Source organism: Polypterus senegalus, chromosome 2, assembly GCF_016835505.1.
Source record: "Polypterus senegalus isolate Bchr_013 chromosome 2, ASM1683550v1, whole genome shotgun sequence".
NCBI classification, from domain to species: domain Eukaryota; kingdom Metazoa; phylum Chordata; class Cladistia; order Polypteriformes; family Polypteridae; genus Polypterus; species Polypterus senegalus.
This window is the reverse complement of record NC_053155.1, coordinates 268,280,971-268,298,037: the sequence shown is the minus strand read 5'-3', so window position 1 is coordinate 268,298,037 and position 17,067 is coordinate 268,280,971. Positions and strand designations below refer to the sequence as shown.

The 17,067-nt window shown below is 39.0% G+C and overlaps 1 protein-coding gene across 1 annotated transcript in view; it reads right to left on the bottom strand.

Moving 5' to 3' along the window:
- The window catches only part of LOC120524683, a 48,165-nt gene that overhangs the window by 17,184 nt on the left and 13,914 nt on the right, over positions 1-17,067 (bottom strand). The window contains exons 3-4 of the mRNA XM_039746495.1: positions 10,511-10,840; positions 5,167-5,259 (exon numbers count right to left, since the gene is read on the bottom strand). Coding sequence (XP_039602429.1) covers positions 5,167-5,259; positions 10,511-10,840 — 423 coding nt within the window. The remainder of the gene's footprint in view (positions 1-5,166; positions 5,260-10,510; positions 10,841-17,067) is intronic.

The window sequence follows — 17,067 nt, the reverse complement described above, 5'->3', positions numbered from 1 at the left end:
GCGAAGTTATCGATGAAACCGGTTGTGTACTTACAACGCTTGACAGATGCCAAATGTCACTTCAACACAAGTCCTGCAAATACTGTTGTAATTGAAACAAACCATGAAACTCAAACCAATTATGACAGCATCAATCCAAGCTGTCAGAGTAAGCTCAGCGCACAGCTCGGTCATATTACAACCGGAGGGCCGAATTGACAATGTGGTATACAAAGAGATCCTTAACAAATGATTTTTGGTATATTTTCCCTCAGTTTAAAAAGGTTTAATTTTCTTCTTAATAAAAATTTTAAGGCAGTACTTTGCCGCTGCGAAGCGCGGGTATTTTGCTAGTTTTTAATATAATGCCATCTAAACTGCTTAAACATCTAAACAGTTTCTTTATAATGCCTGTTGCAGATTTTAGTCAGAGAATTCCTAAAATGTATCTATCAGTCACATCTTCTGAGGAGCCTGACCTCATGCAGTACTAGATGAAGGCTTTCAACAGGACTGTGATCTTTCCTTTTACCATTAAATAGTCTGCACGTCTGATAGCGTCTGATAGCTTTAATGGGAACAAATTGATGCAGCACTTCAGCCTTGTGGACTGGTGTGAAATTGTGTTTGGCTTTCTATGTCTTGCCTTTGTGAGCATGCATACATCATGGCGCTTACTTCATGCCCTTGTATTTCGATCTACAAATAGGGAAAGAGAATGTGACTGTGTTCTTTAAAGTCAACAGTTTACCCTGCAGAAGTAAAAAGTATTTTCTTGCCACTTGACAGTATGAAAATAATATTGTACTTTCACATAAAAAAATAACAAAGGAAATAAAAACAGTAGTTAGCTTATAATGATTCAGCATGTTTACTGGTGCCAGCACAAAAGTGTTCACTCCTAGATTTTGACCTGACTCTCTATAACACCAAGCTGTAATTTACTGCTTAAGAAATACATACTCCTGCAAAGCAATATGGTAAAAAATTCTTAATATAAAGTGAAATGTAATTATACTGTGCAAATAAATCTGAAGAGACAAAAATTCCCAGACTTGTGGCGGATGACTCAAGAAAACAAAACTAAAAACCAGAGAAACTTTATCAGCACTGCAAATGACAACAGCATGTCAGTTATAATATAATTCTTTGCATTTATATAGCACTTTTCTCACTACTCAAAGTGCTCAGCAATTGCAGGTTAAGGGCCTTGCTCAAGGGCCCAACAGAGCAGAGTCCCTATTGGCATTTGTGGGATTTGAACTGGCAACCTTCCAGTGCAGATCCCTGCCTCAGAGCCACCAGTCCACCTTATTAACACTTGCAAACATTTTATCATTCTCCAAAAATCTAAAGTTAATTAGCATTAGTAAATTAAATGGTTTTTAAGTATTACTGGGGTGCCATGAATCTCTGTTGTGAAAGCTGCCTTAACACCACTAATGCTTCTGCATTTACATTTAAATGATAGACCAATATAGTCCATGGTTTATCATCTTTCTAACCTTGCCTTTCATTGTTGTATGACAGACTGGCAGTATACTTTATTTTAACACGCTGGAATGCAAGTCCTGGCTTAGCTAATAATAACCCTTATAAAAGGTTACAAGAGAAGACTTCATGCTGTTATGCTGTATTAGCAATGGGAAGTTGCACAAAGTATTAAATGCAGTGGTGCCAACAATTGTTGTGGTAAAATAAAGCGGAGTGAAGCTAAGAATCTGCACTGGCATCCCGAAGGTTGCCGGTTCGAATCCCCGTCACTGCCAAAAGAGATCCTACTCTGCTTGGCCCTTGAGCAAGGCCTTCAATTGTTCAAGGGGTGCTGTACAATGGCTGACCCTGCACTCTAACCCCAAGGGGTATGTGAAAACTAACAAATTCCTAATACGAGAAATTGTAAAAGGTAAAATAAAGAACATGTGTTTTTGTTAAAAATATTTATTTCTTGATGAGGGCTTTATTTTTCTTTGAATGAACCTGCTTCCATTCAAAGTCAGATGTTTCTCATTTTTTCAGTGGTAGATGACGGTTCTTCAGCAAACAGTGAGCTTTTTCTAACCTTTCTTATTAATTTTAACAAGGGGTGCCAATAACAGTGAAGAGCACTGTATATGAGCATGGGTTCATGGGTAATGTATGTGGGAGGTGGAGAAGGCTACCGGAAAGAGTTTGTAAGCTGAATAAAGAAGGTTAACTGCTTGAATCACAGTGTCAGATTTTTGTATATTCTTTTTCCAAATATGACAATAACCTTGCGAAAGTTAAGTGCTGGTTATTACAAGATTTTTTCTTAAACCCAGTCAGAAAGTTCAGAGGAGAATTTCACATGCGCGCACACACATAGTCTCTTTATCTTACGCACTCACAGACAGAGAGCTCGTTCTGTGTGGGGAGTTGGTGGTATTCCAGTGCAGAGGCAGCTGTAAGCAAACAAACTCTACAGTATGAGAGAAGTTTAATAACCAGTTAAGGAACTTATCTATCTTGAAAACAAGAATTGACAGATTTGAATTAATAAGTTATGTATGTGCCTTTTACTATAAGAGAGATAAGATCTATCTAATCCAAGTGACAGAATTAATATATATTGTTTACTATAGGCTGCGGTGGGCTGGTGTCCTGCCCGGGGTTTGTTTCCTGCCATGCACCCTATGTTTTGGCTGGGATTGGCTCCAGCAGAACCCCGTAACCCTGTGCTTAGGATATAGCAGGTTGGATAATGGATGGATGGATGTTTTCTATAGGAGAGAAAATGTTAAATTAAGCCATCATAATTTTATGTTTTTTGTTGTTGATTATTGTCTTCCATTCATATACATATATATATATATACATATACATATATATAGCTAAAGTTAGACCTCTTATATCATTGAAAGATGCTGAGAAATTAATTCACGCTTTTGTTTTCAGTAGACTAGATTACTGTAACGCACTCCTCTCAGGACTACCCAAAAAAGACATAAATCATTTTTAACGAGTGCAGAATGCAGCTGCTAGAATCCTAACTGGGAAAAGAAAATCCGAACACATTTCTCCAGTTTTGATGTCACTACACTGGTTGCCTGTGTCATTCAGGATTGACTTTAAAATACTGGTTATGGTTTATAAAGCCTTAAATAATCTCGCTCCATCTTATATATCGGAATGCCTGACACATTATATTCCAAATCATAACCTTAGATCTTCAAATGAGTGTCTCCTTATAATTCCAAAAGCTAAACTTAAAAGAAGTGGTGAGGCGGCCTTCTGCTGTTATGCACCTAAAATCTGGAATAGCCTGCCAATAGGAATTCGCCAGGCAAATACAGTGGAGCACTTTAAAAAACTGCTGAAAACACATTACTTTAACATGGCCTTTTTATAACTTCACTTTAACTTAATACTGATACTCTGTATGTTCAATTCTTCATAATAACTATTCACAGTGGCTTCAAAATCCGTACTGACCCCAACTCTCTCTTCTGTTTCTTTTTCCGGTGGCCTGCGCCACCACCACCTACTCAAAGCATCATGATGCACCAACATTGATGGACTGAAAGCCAGAAGTCTACGTGACCATCATCATCAGGTCCTTCCATGAAAACCCTAAATACAAAGAGGACTGTTTGACTTATGTTGGGTAGATTGCCCAGAGGGGACTGGGCGGTCTCTTGGTCTGGAACCCCACAGATTTTATTTTTTCTCCAGCCTTTGGAGTTTTTTGTTTTTCTGTCCACCCTGGCCATCGGACCTTACTCTTATTCTATGTTAATTAATGTTGACTTATGTTTATTTTTTATTGTGTCTTCTATTTTTCTATTCATTTTGTAAAGCACTTTGAGCTACATTTTTTTGTATGAATATGTGCTATATAAATAAATGTTGATTGATTGATTGATTGATATATTTGCATATGTCCATCTTCTATTATCCTTGTACTATAAATTGATTTATTTTGTTTATTTTAACAAGCTGGTCTGGGTTATTTGTGAAAGTAAGTAAGTCTTTTACTACGTCAGCACACCAACAGAGAAAGTGATTAATGTAAATTTTCGCTGATTTACGAGCTTTGTTCATAAATTGTACAGATCTCCTCACGTATCTGGCATCCTGACCAGAGAGTGAAACAGAGACCCCTTAATCAAACTTCATTTAACTTGATATCCTTTGAGTGGCGTTTCATTGATTGTTATAATTTAAATCACTCTCTGTCCTACACTGTTTTGACAATTCATTTTGTCGATCTTGATTCAGTGCATTTTTCATGTATTTTTAGTCATGTTTTACATCATTGATTGATTAAACATACTTGACCACTTGGTTGAAGTGCTAATTTGAAAGATTATTTACAAGAAATTCCTTTAATAGTAAATGTTGCCAGGACAGAAATCGACTTATATAGGTTAATATTTTTTTTAATTTAAATTTTCTTTTATTAAGTTACAGTGTCAGTGTATCTGTTGCCTCAATTATACAGCATCTGCTATAGGATTCTCAACATTAGTGCTGTATCTGATGCGCCATCTACTGGAATACAAATGCAATGCATTTTATTACTACACAAGCAATATAAAATACATTCTAATGGTGCGTTCTTTAAAAGAAAAAAAAAATCCTCTGGGATAACAAAGTCTACCATCACTAATGTTAACGCTGAATATGCCCAACAGAGTGTTACTGCCAGACCAACAGAACTCGCCTTATATCTATATAGATGCACAATGTTAGCCATTTTCAGTTAACTGACATGTCAGATTTTATTGTATCAGCACTCCTATAATGGAGCTGTATCAGAAAATATATTGATGGATGGTTTAACAGTCTCATGTCACTTATTTCCATGTTTGGATGGGAAATGATGGCCAATGTATATTATTGATCTTATTCTTCTTTGCTTTGTAAGTCATTTAATAATATTACTCACTGTTACAACTAGCACATCTTATTTGATATTGCACCCTTTCATAGTACAAAGAGCACACAAAAACCATTTAACATACAAGTACAATACATTGGGTTTGTTTTTAGATATTTCTTCGACTAGTGCAAAGTTATTTAATCTTGTACTGAGTCACTAAGTGAGTTTATGGTGAGAACTGATCCTGGCACTAATTTACCTTCTTAGCCACTAATCAGCAGTTCTTGATTAAAATTACATTTTGTTAGCATTGGAATTTTAGCAATGAAAACCAGTATACTTACATCTTTTATAATAAAACACAGTAGTCCCAGCAGCAACAGCATAGGCAGCCAAGCAAACGACGGAAATAATGACACATAGAGGAACATGGGGATCTGAAAATATAAAAAAAATTATAAAATAATAATTACTGTCATGCAATACACATTTTATTTACAAAACACTTACCCATACTGTAACACATGCAACGATTATGCATGAATACATAAATACATTTCATCCAAAAAAAAAACTAACAGATTCTTTCAAAAGATCATCCCTTATACATTTATGCAAAATTATTTAATAAAGAGCATTCTAAATTAATGGAAATGTTTTCAAAAGGTAAAGATAATAAAACTCTCACACCACTGGGATTGTACCAAATATAGTTGCATAATCTTTAGGAGTGACTGAGAAATGACTGTTGTGGAATATGGCTGGCCAGTCATCTCGGCCAATACCCCCAGACCACCAGGTGGAGCCCTCCCTGCAGCATGGAGGTGCCCTGAATGCCAGCAGGGAATTATAGACATTGGAGTTTTCATTCACAGACCAGCTGGATACCACATGGGCCCCTAGAGGATGCTGCAGGAAGGCCTAGGGATTGTTACATGCCCTATAACCTGGATATACGTCTTAGTCACAGCGACAGGGGAAATGACGTACGATGAAGAAGAGAACTTTTGATCTGACCCGGAAGTCACATGGACTGAGGGTTCGGAAGCACTTTCGGGTCATGGACTATAAAAGACTGTGAGAGATCCCAGACGAGGGAGCTGAGCTGGGAGGAAGGGTGGCAATGCGTCTGGGAGAGGAGGATTGTGTATTAATTAGTATTGGTGATTATTTATAAGTATTGTGTAGTGGAGGGTGCTTTGTGCACTTATTTTTCTAAATAAAAATTATATTTGGACTTTTATCTGGTGTCTGGCGTCTAGTCTGAGGGTTCAAGGGGATGACAGCACCCCCTCTGTCACACTGTATATCAATTCAGAAAGAGTGTATACTGTATGGGAACAAATTATTGTCATTTTCAAAGATTAAAGATTTCAAATTAAAGAGTAAAAAGTTTCACAAGGCAGAGGGATTCTTGGAAAATATTTTAGGTGTGGTGAGGTTGAGAGCATTTAGGCCGTCCATCCATGTCCTAGTCATCAAAACAATTTTAATAGGCTGTACCTGTATTTATCTTTCAAAACAAAAAAGGACATCAAGAACTCATCTGTTTTGATACAACATGCCCTCCTCCTTGGCTCCTGAGCACCCTCCAGATACTGACAAATTTTTTAAGAGCGTAAGCAGCTTTGCTCTGCTGAGAAACTCCAAGTCCGCTACCATTTTATCCTTTGGTAACTATATTATCAAGATATTTGAATTTGTTTTTCACCATAATATTTTTGTTTCAACTTCTGTGAATGCACACTCACGGATCTGATTAATTTACCAATGTCCTACTGTTGAATTACTCTAAGTACACAGTTACATATAATATGTGGCAACTTCAAGGAAGGAATAGTGATAGACTTCCATTAGTTGTGTCACATTCTACTCACAGACAGATCAAACTAGATCCGTTTTATTGAAATGTTAAAGATGTCTTTAAATGTAAACCTACTGGGTAGATCCGACCAAAACCACCAGAATGGTGAGGAAGTAGACCTTAGAGGTCAAAATGGTCTTGAATGACTGCTTCTGCATGAGAGACTGGGAAATCATGTGTGTAGTGATGACACTTAAGGAAATTACTCACTGCATCAGAGATTATATTAACTTCTCTGTTGATGCTACTGTACCCTCATAAATAGTGACATACTGTAACTGTTGACCATATGAGGAAGCTACCCACAGGAAAAGCCACTGGACCAGATTAAGTCAGTGCTTAAGTACCTAAGGTCTGAGCTGACCAACTTTGTTTTATCCTCTGTCACCTGCTCAGTCTGCCATTAAGTCTCTGCAGAAAGTGCTGCTGCTGTAGAAAACAACATCATATATTGTTCCATTTACAATAAGGGTAAATACCTTATGACCTAATGACTAAAGACATGTAACACTTACTTGTTAATATTTAATTTCATATATTTGAAAAAAATAAGTAAGATAGAGGATTAAAGATAAATTGGAAAATGACAGAATATTTTAGGTTTAACAGTGATCAGGATACAGAAGATAGACTGCATGGGGGGCTATTAAAACGAATGGATAAGTTTAAATCTCTTGGATCAGTGGTAACACAAAATGGAGAATAAGATGCAGACAACCCCACCAAGTGCAGTTTGGATGGAAGAACTGGAAGAAGGTATCAGGAATATTGTGTGGTTAAGGCTAAAGTATAAAGGTGAGGTTTTTAAGACAGTGGTAGGACCAGCAATGATGTAATGACATGAGACATGGGCAGTAAAGAGAGCAGCGCAGGAGAAAAGGTTAGATGTGGCAAAAATGAGAATGTTGAAATGGAAGTGTGGAGTTACAAAAAAAAAAAATACAGAACAAGAAATGAGACAATCAAAGGTATAACAAAGAAACAATTATCTAAAAAAGAACAGGTGGAAGTGGTATGGAAATGTGATGACAATGAATATAGATGTAATGAATATGTGGGCAAAAGAGTGATTGAAATGGAAGAGCAGGGGAGGCTGAAGTGGAGGTAGATGGATAAAATAAAAGAAGATGTGAAGGAAAAGGGTCTGACCAGGGAGAAGGTGCAGGACCAAACTGTTTGGAGAGGGTTGTTCAGGCAGATTGCCCCTACTATATATAGAAGTTGGAAAAAATGAAGCAGAAGAAGAAAAAGTAGAAACAAGAATCAAGTGTTGTAAAGCACAGTTTGCCAAGTATGGTCAGCCCAATACAGTGATCATCTTTGATGGACCCTAATTTGCATGTCAAAAACATTTTGACATTTTGCCCCTCTGAATATTTTGCAACAGTGTGCATTTGAGCATTGCACACACATCCTCCTCATTGCTCCCGATGACTGATAGAATGGCTGAAGCAGCTGGCATAATAGCCTTAATGTCCAGGTGCTTGAAGAATGCTCTGCTCTTTGCCAATGCACTGTCAGAACCTAATCAAAACTCTTTTATGATCACAGTTTAAAAGATCTACCAGAGCTTTCAGTGGGAGAATGTGTTTTTACAATACCACTGCAGTCAAACAGATCAAACAGTGATCTGAACACTTGGATCCTGCGTGCAGAAGGTGGCTTCAGAATCCTATTTGATAAAGATGGATGGCTTCCTTTATTGTCAGAATCAAGTAGCTCTGAGAATAGCTGAGTTACCCTCTCTACAAAACTCAGATTTAAAGCTAGAAAGCTCAGCAAGAGCATAGCCAGATGGAAGGCAGCATCGAGCCAGAAGTACAGAGGGAGGAGCAGTCATCTCCTGCAGCAGTAACATGACATCCATGGGAGTTTGTACTGACAACAGTCATTTCACTTTCTGGCCATGTATTGTGGCGGACCGCGAGGGCCCTTAACCGGCTCGGATGCCCTGACCATGGAAGGTCTGGGTGAGAGAGTATTTTCAAGATCTTCCCCCAGACCGACAGAGGGCATCCCCCTTGGCTTCCAGTGGGGCCTCAGGTTATGAGCATGGAAGTTCAACCCTGCTGGGAGCCGTGGCCAATGCCAGAGTGCACCTGGACATTTGCAGGTCCCTGTTCTGCAGCACTTTCGCCACACCTGGAAGTGCTTCTGGAAGTAGCTCGTTGGGCACCTGGTGTCCTTCCAGGTGCCATATAAACAGGGGCCAGTCGCCAGCATCCAATGGCCTGAGTCGGGATGAAGTGGACAAAGGTCGTGAGGAGGAGCCAGAGATGGGTTGGAAAAAACAAAGCTTACCAGGAGGAGTGGAGTCGAGAGAAAAGAGGAAGAAGAGAAGGGTGTGTGCTGACCTGTGCTTTGTGCTTGGGACTGTGCTGTACTGGTGGGAAACAGGCGAAGGCGTTTCCCATGGGAAAGAAAGAAAAACAAAAGTGCGTGTGCTTACACTTGTGTCCTTCCTGTCCGTGTCAGGGTTAGGGTAGTTAGGGACAGTATTGTAGAACCCCAAAACTTACTCAATCTGCGACAAAGTGCCTTATCACAGTTGCTTCTTAACTATTATATTTTTCTATTTATTTCTATGTTATTATCCATATTACATATGAATGTTGAAAAAAATATACATAAGTACATGTATTTAAGAATTAATCACCAGAGCATTTTCTAACAACATAGTCTGCTTTGTGCAGCCTTTTGGTCCAGTATAAAGAGCAAAATCAGATTTAAGTTGCTGGCAGTACTGATTTCAACAAAACATTTGATAGCAATTGCTAAATTTAGTTCAGAAAGGAAAAATTTTGGAGATGTTAGTTGGTGTGCTGGCAGTGTATGATGTCATTGGAGAACATCGGCTGACCTGCACATTTGTTCAGCTATTGCCACTTAGTATGACTCACTTTGCACCGAATAAATGGCTATTCTCACTTTTACCATGTGCAACACTGGCCACAGGTCTGCAGGTGTGTGATGCAATGTAATCTGAGATCAGCACAAGTGCACATGGAGAGCGGCAAAGCAAAGTGAGTCAATCTTGTCCTGGGTGTCTGGTGTGGTGAAGAAGTTTACAAAGGAGTGCAAATGTTCAATGATTTGTTCTTTCAAGTTAAAATAACAAGTAAGTCCATTTGTCTAAGGGTATGACTTGCTTATCTTGCATTGTGTTTCTGTGTTCTCCCTACTTGGTATTGATTACACTATTCTCTTGCCCAAAACCATGCGATACAATTCACTTTGGTCTTATTGCTTTCATTTAGAATAAATGACCTCATCAATATGCTTCTCAAATGCAAAGCACATTTGATTTTTTTAAACTGAGTACAGTGGCTCTTTTTGTTCTATACAAATACAATGAATATATTTGCTTTTCAGAAACCTATGAGTCACTTTTTTCTGAGTAAATTTACACAGGCTTGATGGTGATCAATTTAAAATTTTTTTCCTGTTCATTTTAAATGAAAACTCCCTCCCTTCAAAAACATTTTATTAAACATGAAAATATAAACCCCATGGCAAACTCACATTTTCAAATTAATTCTATTACTTTGTAAAAATAAAGGCAACGCATTACTCCGATATCAGAACTCCCAATTCATGCAGTACATTTGATCGACTTATACTGTATGTTTGATTTATGATTTTGAGGCATGTTGGTTAGTGATTGACACTTATTGATGATATATGAGGGGCAGTCAGGCTGGAAATCATCATCATTCCTGGAATACTGTAGGTGAAACCATAAAGAGGCACAGGTAGTGGTGAGGGTGCACGTATCATAACATATCTGACATTAGTAATACATAATAAATTATAACAAAACACACCTTCAAAAATACCTTCGAATTTCACTTTCATAGTTGCGTTTCCTTCAGTTTTTCCTTCAGTTACAATGCAGATATAATCACCATTTGATTTCTTCTCATTCAATCTAAGTAAGCAATATGATGGATTAGCCTTGTCACAGTGACATCTCTCTGACTGACTATTTCTTTTGGATCCATCAAAGAAACACAGATCCTTTCCATTTTCTTTCCAAGTAAGTGTCATTGTTTCCACCTTGTTCCATCTCAGGTTAGATATATTGCAAGTCAGGTCATATGGGAGTTTTGTGACATTGACATTTCTTGCTGCATTAACATGCAAATCTGGAGGTGCTGCAAAAAAGAAAAAAATCTTTACTTACCAGAGATAAACAGTGCCACATATCTATCACTTAGCTTAAAAGATGTGAAGACTATGCACAACTCTTCAGTCTTTGCCCTTCTATTTACTAGGGAAGCTATTCCATGTTAGCCATTATGGATGTGGTGAGAAGTCAAGCAAAATGACACCTTTTATTGGCTAACTAAACAGATTACAATATGCAAGCTTTTGAGGCAACTTAAGGACAATTTTAAGGTCTCTGTTACTTTGGCTGGATGGACGTTCTTGGCACTGTTGGACTCTGGTTGTGACCTCTGCGTAGTCTGCTGTGATCTGCTCTGGCAGACCACTTATAAGACTACAGACAAAGTGAACATCTGCTGCGCCCATGGGGACATCAAAACAAATGAGACTATATTACTCTCTCTGAAATTTGAAGGGAAGAACTATAAGGTTTGGACTGCCATATTAGACACCTCACCCTGGCCACTCCTAATAGGAAAAAGGAAGGCCCTCTTCCCACAGGCCTTGGCAACCTGTAGAGTGCCTTCCCCCATAGTGGATAGAGAGGGGCTTGCCACAGATGATGTCAGTCAAGGAACCACATTTGAAATTGAACTGGAGTTGTCCAGTGAGGTGGGGGACAAATCCTCAAGTGAAGACCCAGGACAGCTGGCAGACTTTTCCATGCTGTCGTGTGCACCAACAGCTCCCCAGACCGGACACTCAATATGGACCCAGATGAAAATTTGCATCAAACACAGTAGCAGTGGGAGGTGAGTGCAATGCTGCATCAAACACAGTAGCAGTGGGAGGCGAGTGCGATGCTGCATTGAACACAGAGGAAGCAGAGACTGCCATCCAGATGGAGTTTGCTCGCCTGCAACAAGCTGATAGCAACTTGGATTTCGCATTCAGACAAGCTCATGTCACTGTCTAGAGAGAGAGGACCCGGATTTTTAAAACACCACATTTTTTACTTAAGGATGGTTTTCTGTTTCAGGTGATTTCTGATTGCATGGGTGATGGGTGTATCGAGCAGTTGGTGGTGCCAAGTAAGCATAGGGAGAAGGTTTTAAAAATTGCTCACAGTCACATTTTGGGGGGTCATCTCGGCATGGAAAAGACGAGGGAACGCATTTTGAAATGCTTTTATTGGGTGAATATTGCTTTTCTTGACTGTCAAATAGTTTCCACCTAACAGACCTGCCAGGGCACCCCTTGTAATGCCTACTTTAGATGTCCAATTTGAGAGGGTGGGATTCCCAAGAGTAAAAGTGGCTTTCAGTATATGCTTGTGTTAGTTGATTATGCCACAAGATACCCAGAAGTGGCCATGCTGTGGTGAGCTTACGTTCACTCTGTTGCAAAAGCACTCTCAGAAATGTTCACGCATATTGGTATCCCTTATGAGATTGTGACTGATCAGGGAATGCCCTTTATGTCTCATATCATGAAGCAGCTATGCGAAAGCTTTGCAATTAAGCAGCTACACTCCACGGTTTATCATTCGCAGATGAATGGCCTGAGTGAACGATTTAATAAAACCCTAAAACAGATGATTCGACAAGACGCCCATGACGACCCAACCTCGTGGGATACAGTAGTGCCCTTCCTCCTGTTTGCTGTTAGGGAGTCTCTGCCGGCGTCTATGAGGCTGAGTCCTTTCAAGCAACTCTTTGGCCACCAACCACGCGGTGTGTTAGACATTTTTCGAGAACAGTGGACAGGGACTTGTCTGACACCTCGAGCAGGCAGGTTTGTCGACCAAGTTGTGTCACTGCAGGAACATATTTCCAGACTGTCTGCTATTACAGTGTAACATCTTCAGTGTGAGCAGGAGGTGCAGAAACGTGATTATGACAAGACAAGTAAATGCAAATTTAAGAAGGGGGATCAGGTACTGGTGTTGAATCCATCGGATCCGCATAAATTGCAGGCTGAGTGGTTGGGTCTAGCAGCATCGAAGAACACATATCCCCCGTGAATTATAAAGTGAGAATTCCATGGCAGCGGAAGTCCATACAGGTTTTGCATATTAACCTGCTGAAAGAGTTGCCTGAACCATGTGAGGTCATGGTCAAGTCCGCAGCGGTCCCTCAAACAGAAGTCGCTGAAGGTGAGGTTTTAACTGACTCTCAGAAAGCAGAATTGCTATCTGTGATTGAGAGGAACTCTGACTTTTTTTTGGCCGTGCATGACCAGACAACAATTGTGGAACACAACATCATAACACACCATACAGGTGCCCCTATATCGCCTGCCCGAGGCAACAAGTAAGGCGATAAGCAAAGAAGTTTAGCAAATGCTTCAGTTAGGTGTTATTTGTCCGAGCAAAGGTGAGTGGCGAAGCCCAATCGTACATTTCTCAAAGCCAAATTAATTTTCTTGTATTGTATTAATTTTAGGTGTTTGAATAAGATTTCAAAGTTTGATGCATATCTGATGCTGCATGTGGACGAGCTATTGGAGAAGCTCAGGCAGGCCTCAAATATTTCCACCCTAGACATCACAGAGGGATATTGACAAGTATCCTTGGAGGAGTTCAGCTGCGAGAAGACCACATTCGCCACTCCTGAAGGGCTATTTGAATTTAGGGAACTCCTTTTTGGTCTCCATGATGCACCATTCACCTTTCATCAGATGATGGACCAGATCCTGTGTCCCCATTCCATGTACGCGTGTGCCTATTTTGGCAATGTTGTCATTTTCAGCAATGACCAGGAATCTCATCTTGTTTGTCTTTGAACAGAGCGTTACAGTTTATGGCTGGTGGGGTTGATTGCTAACCCTAAGAAGTGCAGGCTTGGTATGTCGTAAACCCATTATCTGGAATATTTCCTAGGCTTGACAAAGGGCAGAAAGAATTGTAGTGTTGTCTGGAACAACGTCTGCGAGAGGGCTTTTCAGACCTAAAAGCTGCTTTATCATCCTTCCTGATTCTGCTCAATCCAGACTTTTCAAAGAAACTTATTCTGCAAACGGATGCGAGCGCTTACGGTTTAGGAAAGGTGTTCTCACAATTTTTTGAAGGGGAAGAACACCTCATCACATTTCTCAGCAGAAAGCTGCTGCCCAGGGAGCATAATTATTCGACTATTGAAAAGGAGTGCTTGACAATTAAGTGGGCGGTGGAGGCCACTCGGTTAATATCTCTGGGGACAGTGGTGTACGCTGGTGAATGACCACACCCCGCTTCAATTACTATATAAACAGAAGGATTTCAAATGCCCAGCTCACTCAGCTTTTGCTTTTGATGTTCGCCACCATCCTGTGGCTGCACACACCAATGCTGAGGTTCTTTTCCGCCTGGCCAAGTCGTAAATCTAAAGGGGGGATGTGAGGTTTCTGAACTCTTTTAGGACAGCACCCCATCTGGAGATGGCACGCCAAAGTACGCCATGTCATCAGAGAATTTCCGCAAAAGGTATGTATATGTACATTCTTGATGTGAAGAGAATGTGAGAGTGAAAGAGCAAATAAGCCCTTTTATCTACTTTATAAGGGCAGTGCAGTGGTAGGGCTGCTGCCTCACAGTAAGGAGACCAGTGCTCGGGTCTCGGGTCCTCCCCATATGGAGTTTGAATGTCCCCATGTCAATGTGGGTTTCTTTTGGGTGCTCCAGTTTCCTTCCACTGCCCAAAGACATGCAGGATATGAAAATTGGTGATGTTAATTGGCTGTAGTGTGTGTTTGCTGTGTGTGTTCGCCCTGTGATGGGTTTGATCCTGCCTTGTGCCCTACGCTAGCTAGGACAGGTTCCAGCACCCCGTTCCGCGACCCTTGTTTGGATTAATCAGGTTAGAAAATGACATGATATGACTACCTCACAGACTGCACTAGAGTCACAATATGTCTTAATTAAAAATAATAATTTGTGTAAATTTTTAGAAAGCTACTCATAGAATATAATGCTCTTTAAAATGAAGGGTGGGGTTCAGGGAAGACAGTGAGTACGGCTTACTGAAAAAGAAAGCACTTGTAATCAGAGAAGCAGGGGACAAGCATAACAGAAACAAGACAATAACAATAATAATGATAATAATAATAGAAGTCAAATTTTATATGACTTAAACTTAGAAATTGTTTTTCTATGTTGATATCAATAAAAATGTATATTTGCTGCATATTTAAATGGAGTCAAAAAGCATAATATTTTAATACATTCTAAGATTTCTCAGGTAAGGAAGACAGAAGTTTTGAGGAAGGCAGTTATGGTTGCTAACTATGGTGCTAGAGAGTGGCATGTTGCACATTGTTTAGTATATGCAAGCAGGAATTTCACTGCACTCTATGCACATGGCAATAATGACACCATAATTTTATTTAAAAAGTAATGAGTGTTTTTGTTTGAAAAAATTAAGGGAAAATACAAATTGATTGTATCAATTTTTTTAAAATAACAATCTGTTATAAAATTATTTTACAGTCCCTCCCTTTTAAAGATCCAAGAGCACAATGAGAATAAAGATCTCTTAATCATTATATCAGAAAAGGAGTGGAAGTTAGCAATGTAGAGACTTCACCCGAGCTCCATAGGCGCAGAGAATACAATTATTAAACTCAAAATTATATATCGAGCACATCTGTCTCGCTTTAAATTGTCCAAAATATTTCCAGGGCAAGATCCAGCCTCACTGGGTTACATGTTTTGGGCCTGCACCAAATAAACTTCATTCTGGACCAAAATTTTTAATTACCTTTCAGACAGCCTTGGTGTCACAATCCCTCCTAACCCATTAACAGCTGTGTTTGGTTTACTCCCAGATGGGCTTAAAGTGGAGAAGGACAAACAAACTGTAATTTTATTTACTAAAATTTTGGCATGCAGACTTATTTTGCTCAACTGGAAGAATCCTAACTCTCCTCTTTTAAGTCAGTGGGAAACCGATGTTTCATACTACAGTATTTGAAACTGGAAAAAATCAAATATTCAGTTAGAGGATCTGTACAGAATTTTTTCAAAACCTGGCAGGATCTAATCAATAATATTTCAGAATAAGCTCTTAAAGCACCAAAGAAGCAATCATCTCCACCCTTCTTTTTCTTCTCCATTATCTCTATTGGCCTATTAAACTCATCAATTTAGGTATGTTCACAAGCTTTAAGTTTTACCCAGGTGGCCATGCTTTCTCTCTCAGGGGTGGGGGTCGACTTGTTTTTCAATCCTATTTTTTGTAAAAATTGATTGATTTGTATGGAACGATTACAATAAAATTAATAAAATTAAAAAAAAAAAATCTGTGAAAAGGTGAGTGTGCTAACAAGTTTATCACTGTGTATATATCAAATCGAACCATGGGGAGCAGAAATAGCACTTGCATTCATATTAACTGACATTAACAGCCAGTAAGGTTGAAGGCTGTTTGATAATTACATCTATGCAATGATAAAAAAAGTATATCATAGGCTTGATTTTCCTTGAAGTAATACTGAGAGTGGTCATAGTGAGAATAATGAGTAAGGAAAATGAAATAGTGATATAGAGGATAAAAAGGTTATGCCTACGCTGGAAAAAAAAGTTAGATATTAAATATTTTGGCTGTACAGCATTCATCAGTGCCCTTATTTATCAAATGTCTCAGAGTAGGAAAATGGTTTTAACTAGCTCAATAATCTCAGAGTGACACAACTTTGTTGCTACTCTTAAGAGTAGGAATAAAAGCATTTTATCATTTTTTCTAATTTAGGAAACTACTCTTAATGTCACCAGAACTGAGAGAGCTTATGAGATGTACCAACTCTCTAGAAGCTGCCAAAAGATGGTGTTCAAGCAGATATCAGCAAGCTCTTCCTGAGAAAGGCTAAAGATTTTGGAAATGTTGAGCAACAAAGAACTCATAAAAAGATATAGATTTAATAGAGATGGAATAATATTTGCACCAAATCTCCTACATCTTGTGATCACTCCATCTACATGGAGAAACCATGCATCATTAGCTAAAATGACGGTGATGGTAACATTACTTATTTTGACCACAGGGAAAATGCAGCTTTGCCAGAATGATGATTTGCGTATGTCACAACCAACAATTTCTCAAATTATCAACCAAACTTTGAACACTCTGACAATGCATGAGGTAATACACAGATTTATACATTCCCTAACAATTCACTTGAGTAATGTTAAATCAAGCTGCATTTATGAAATTCACTGGTTTTCTGGAGCTGGTGTGATTAACACCATGCATGTATATAAAGATCATTTGTTTAACTGTGGATAAGCACCCATATGTGA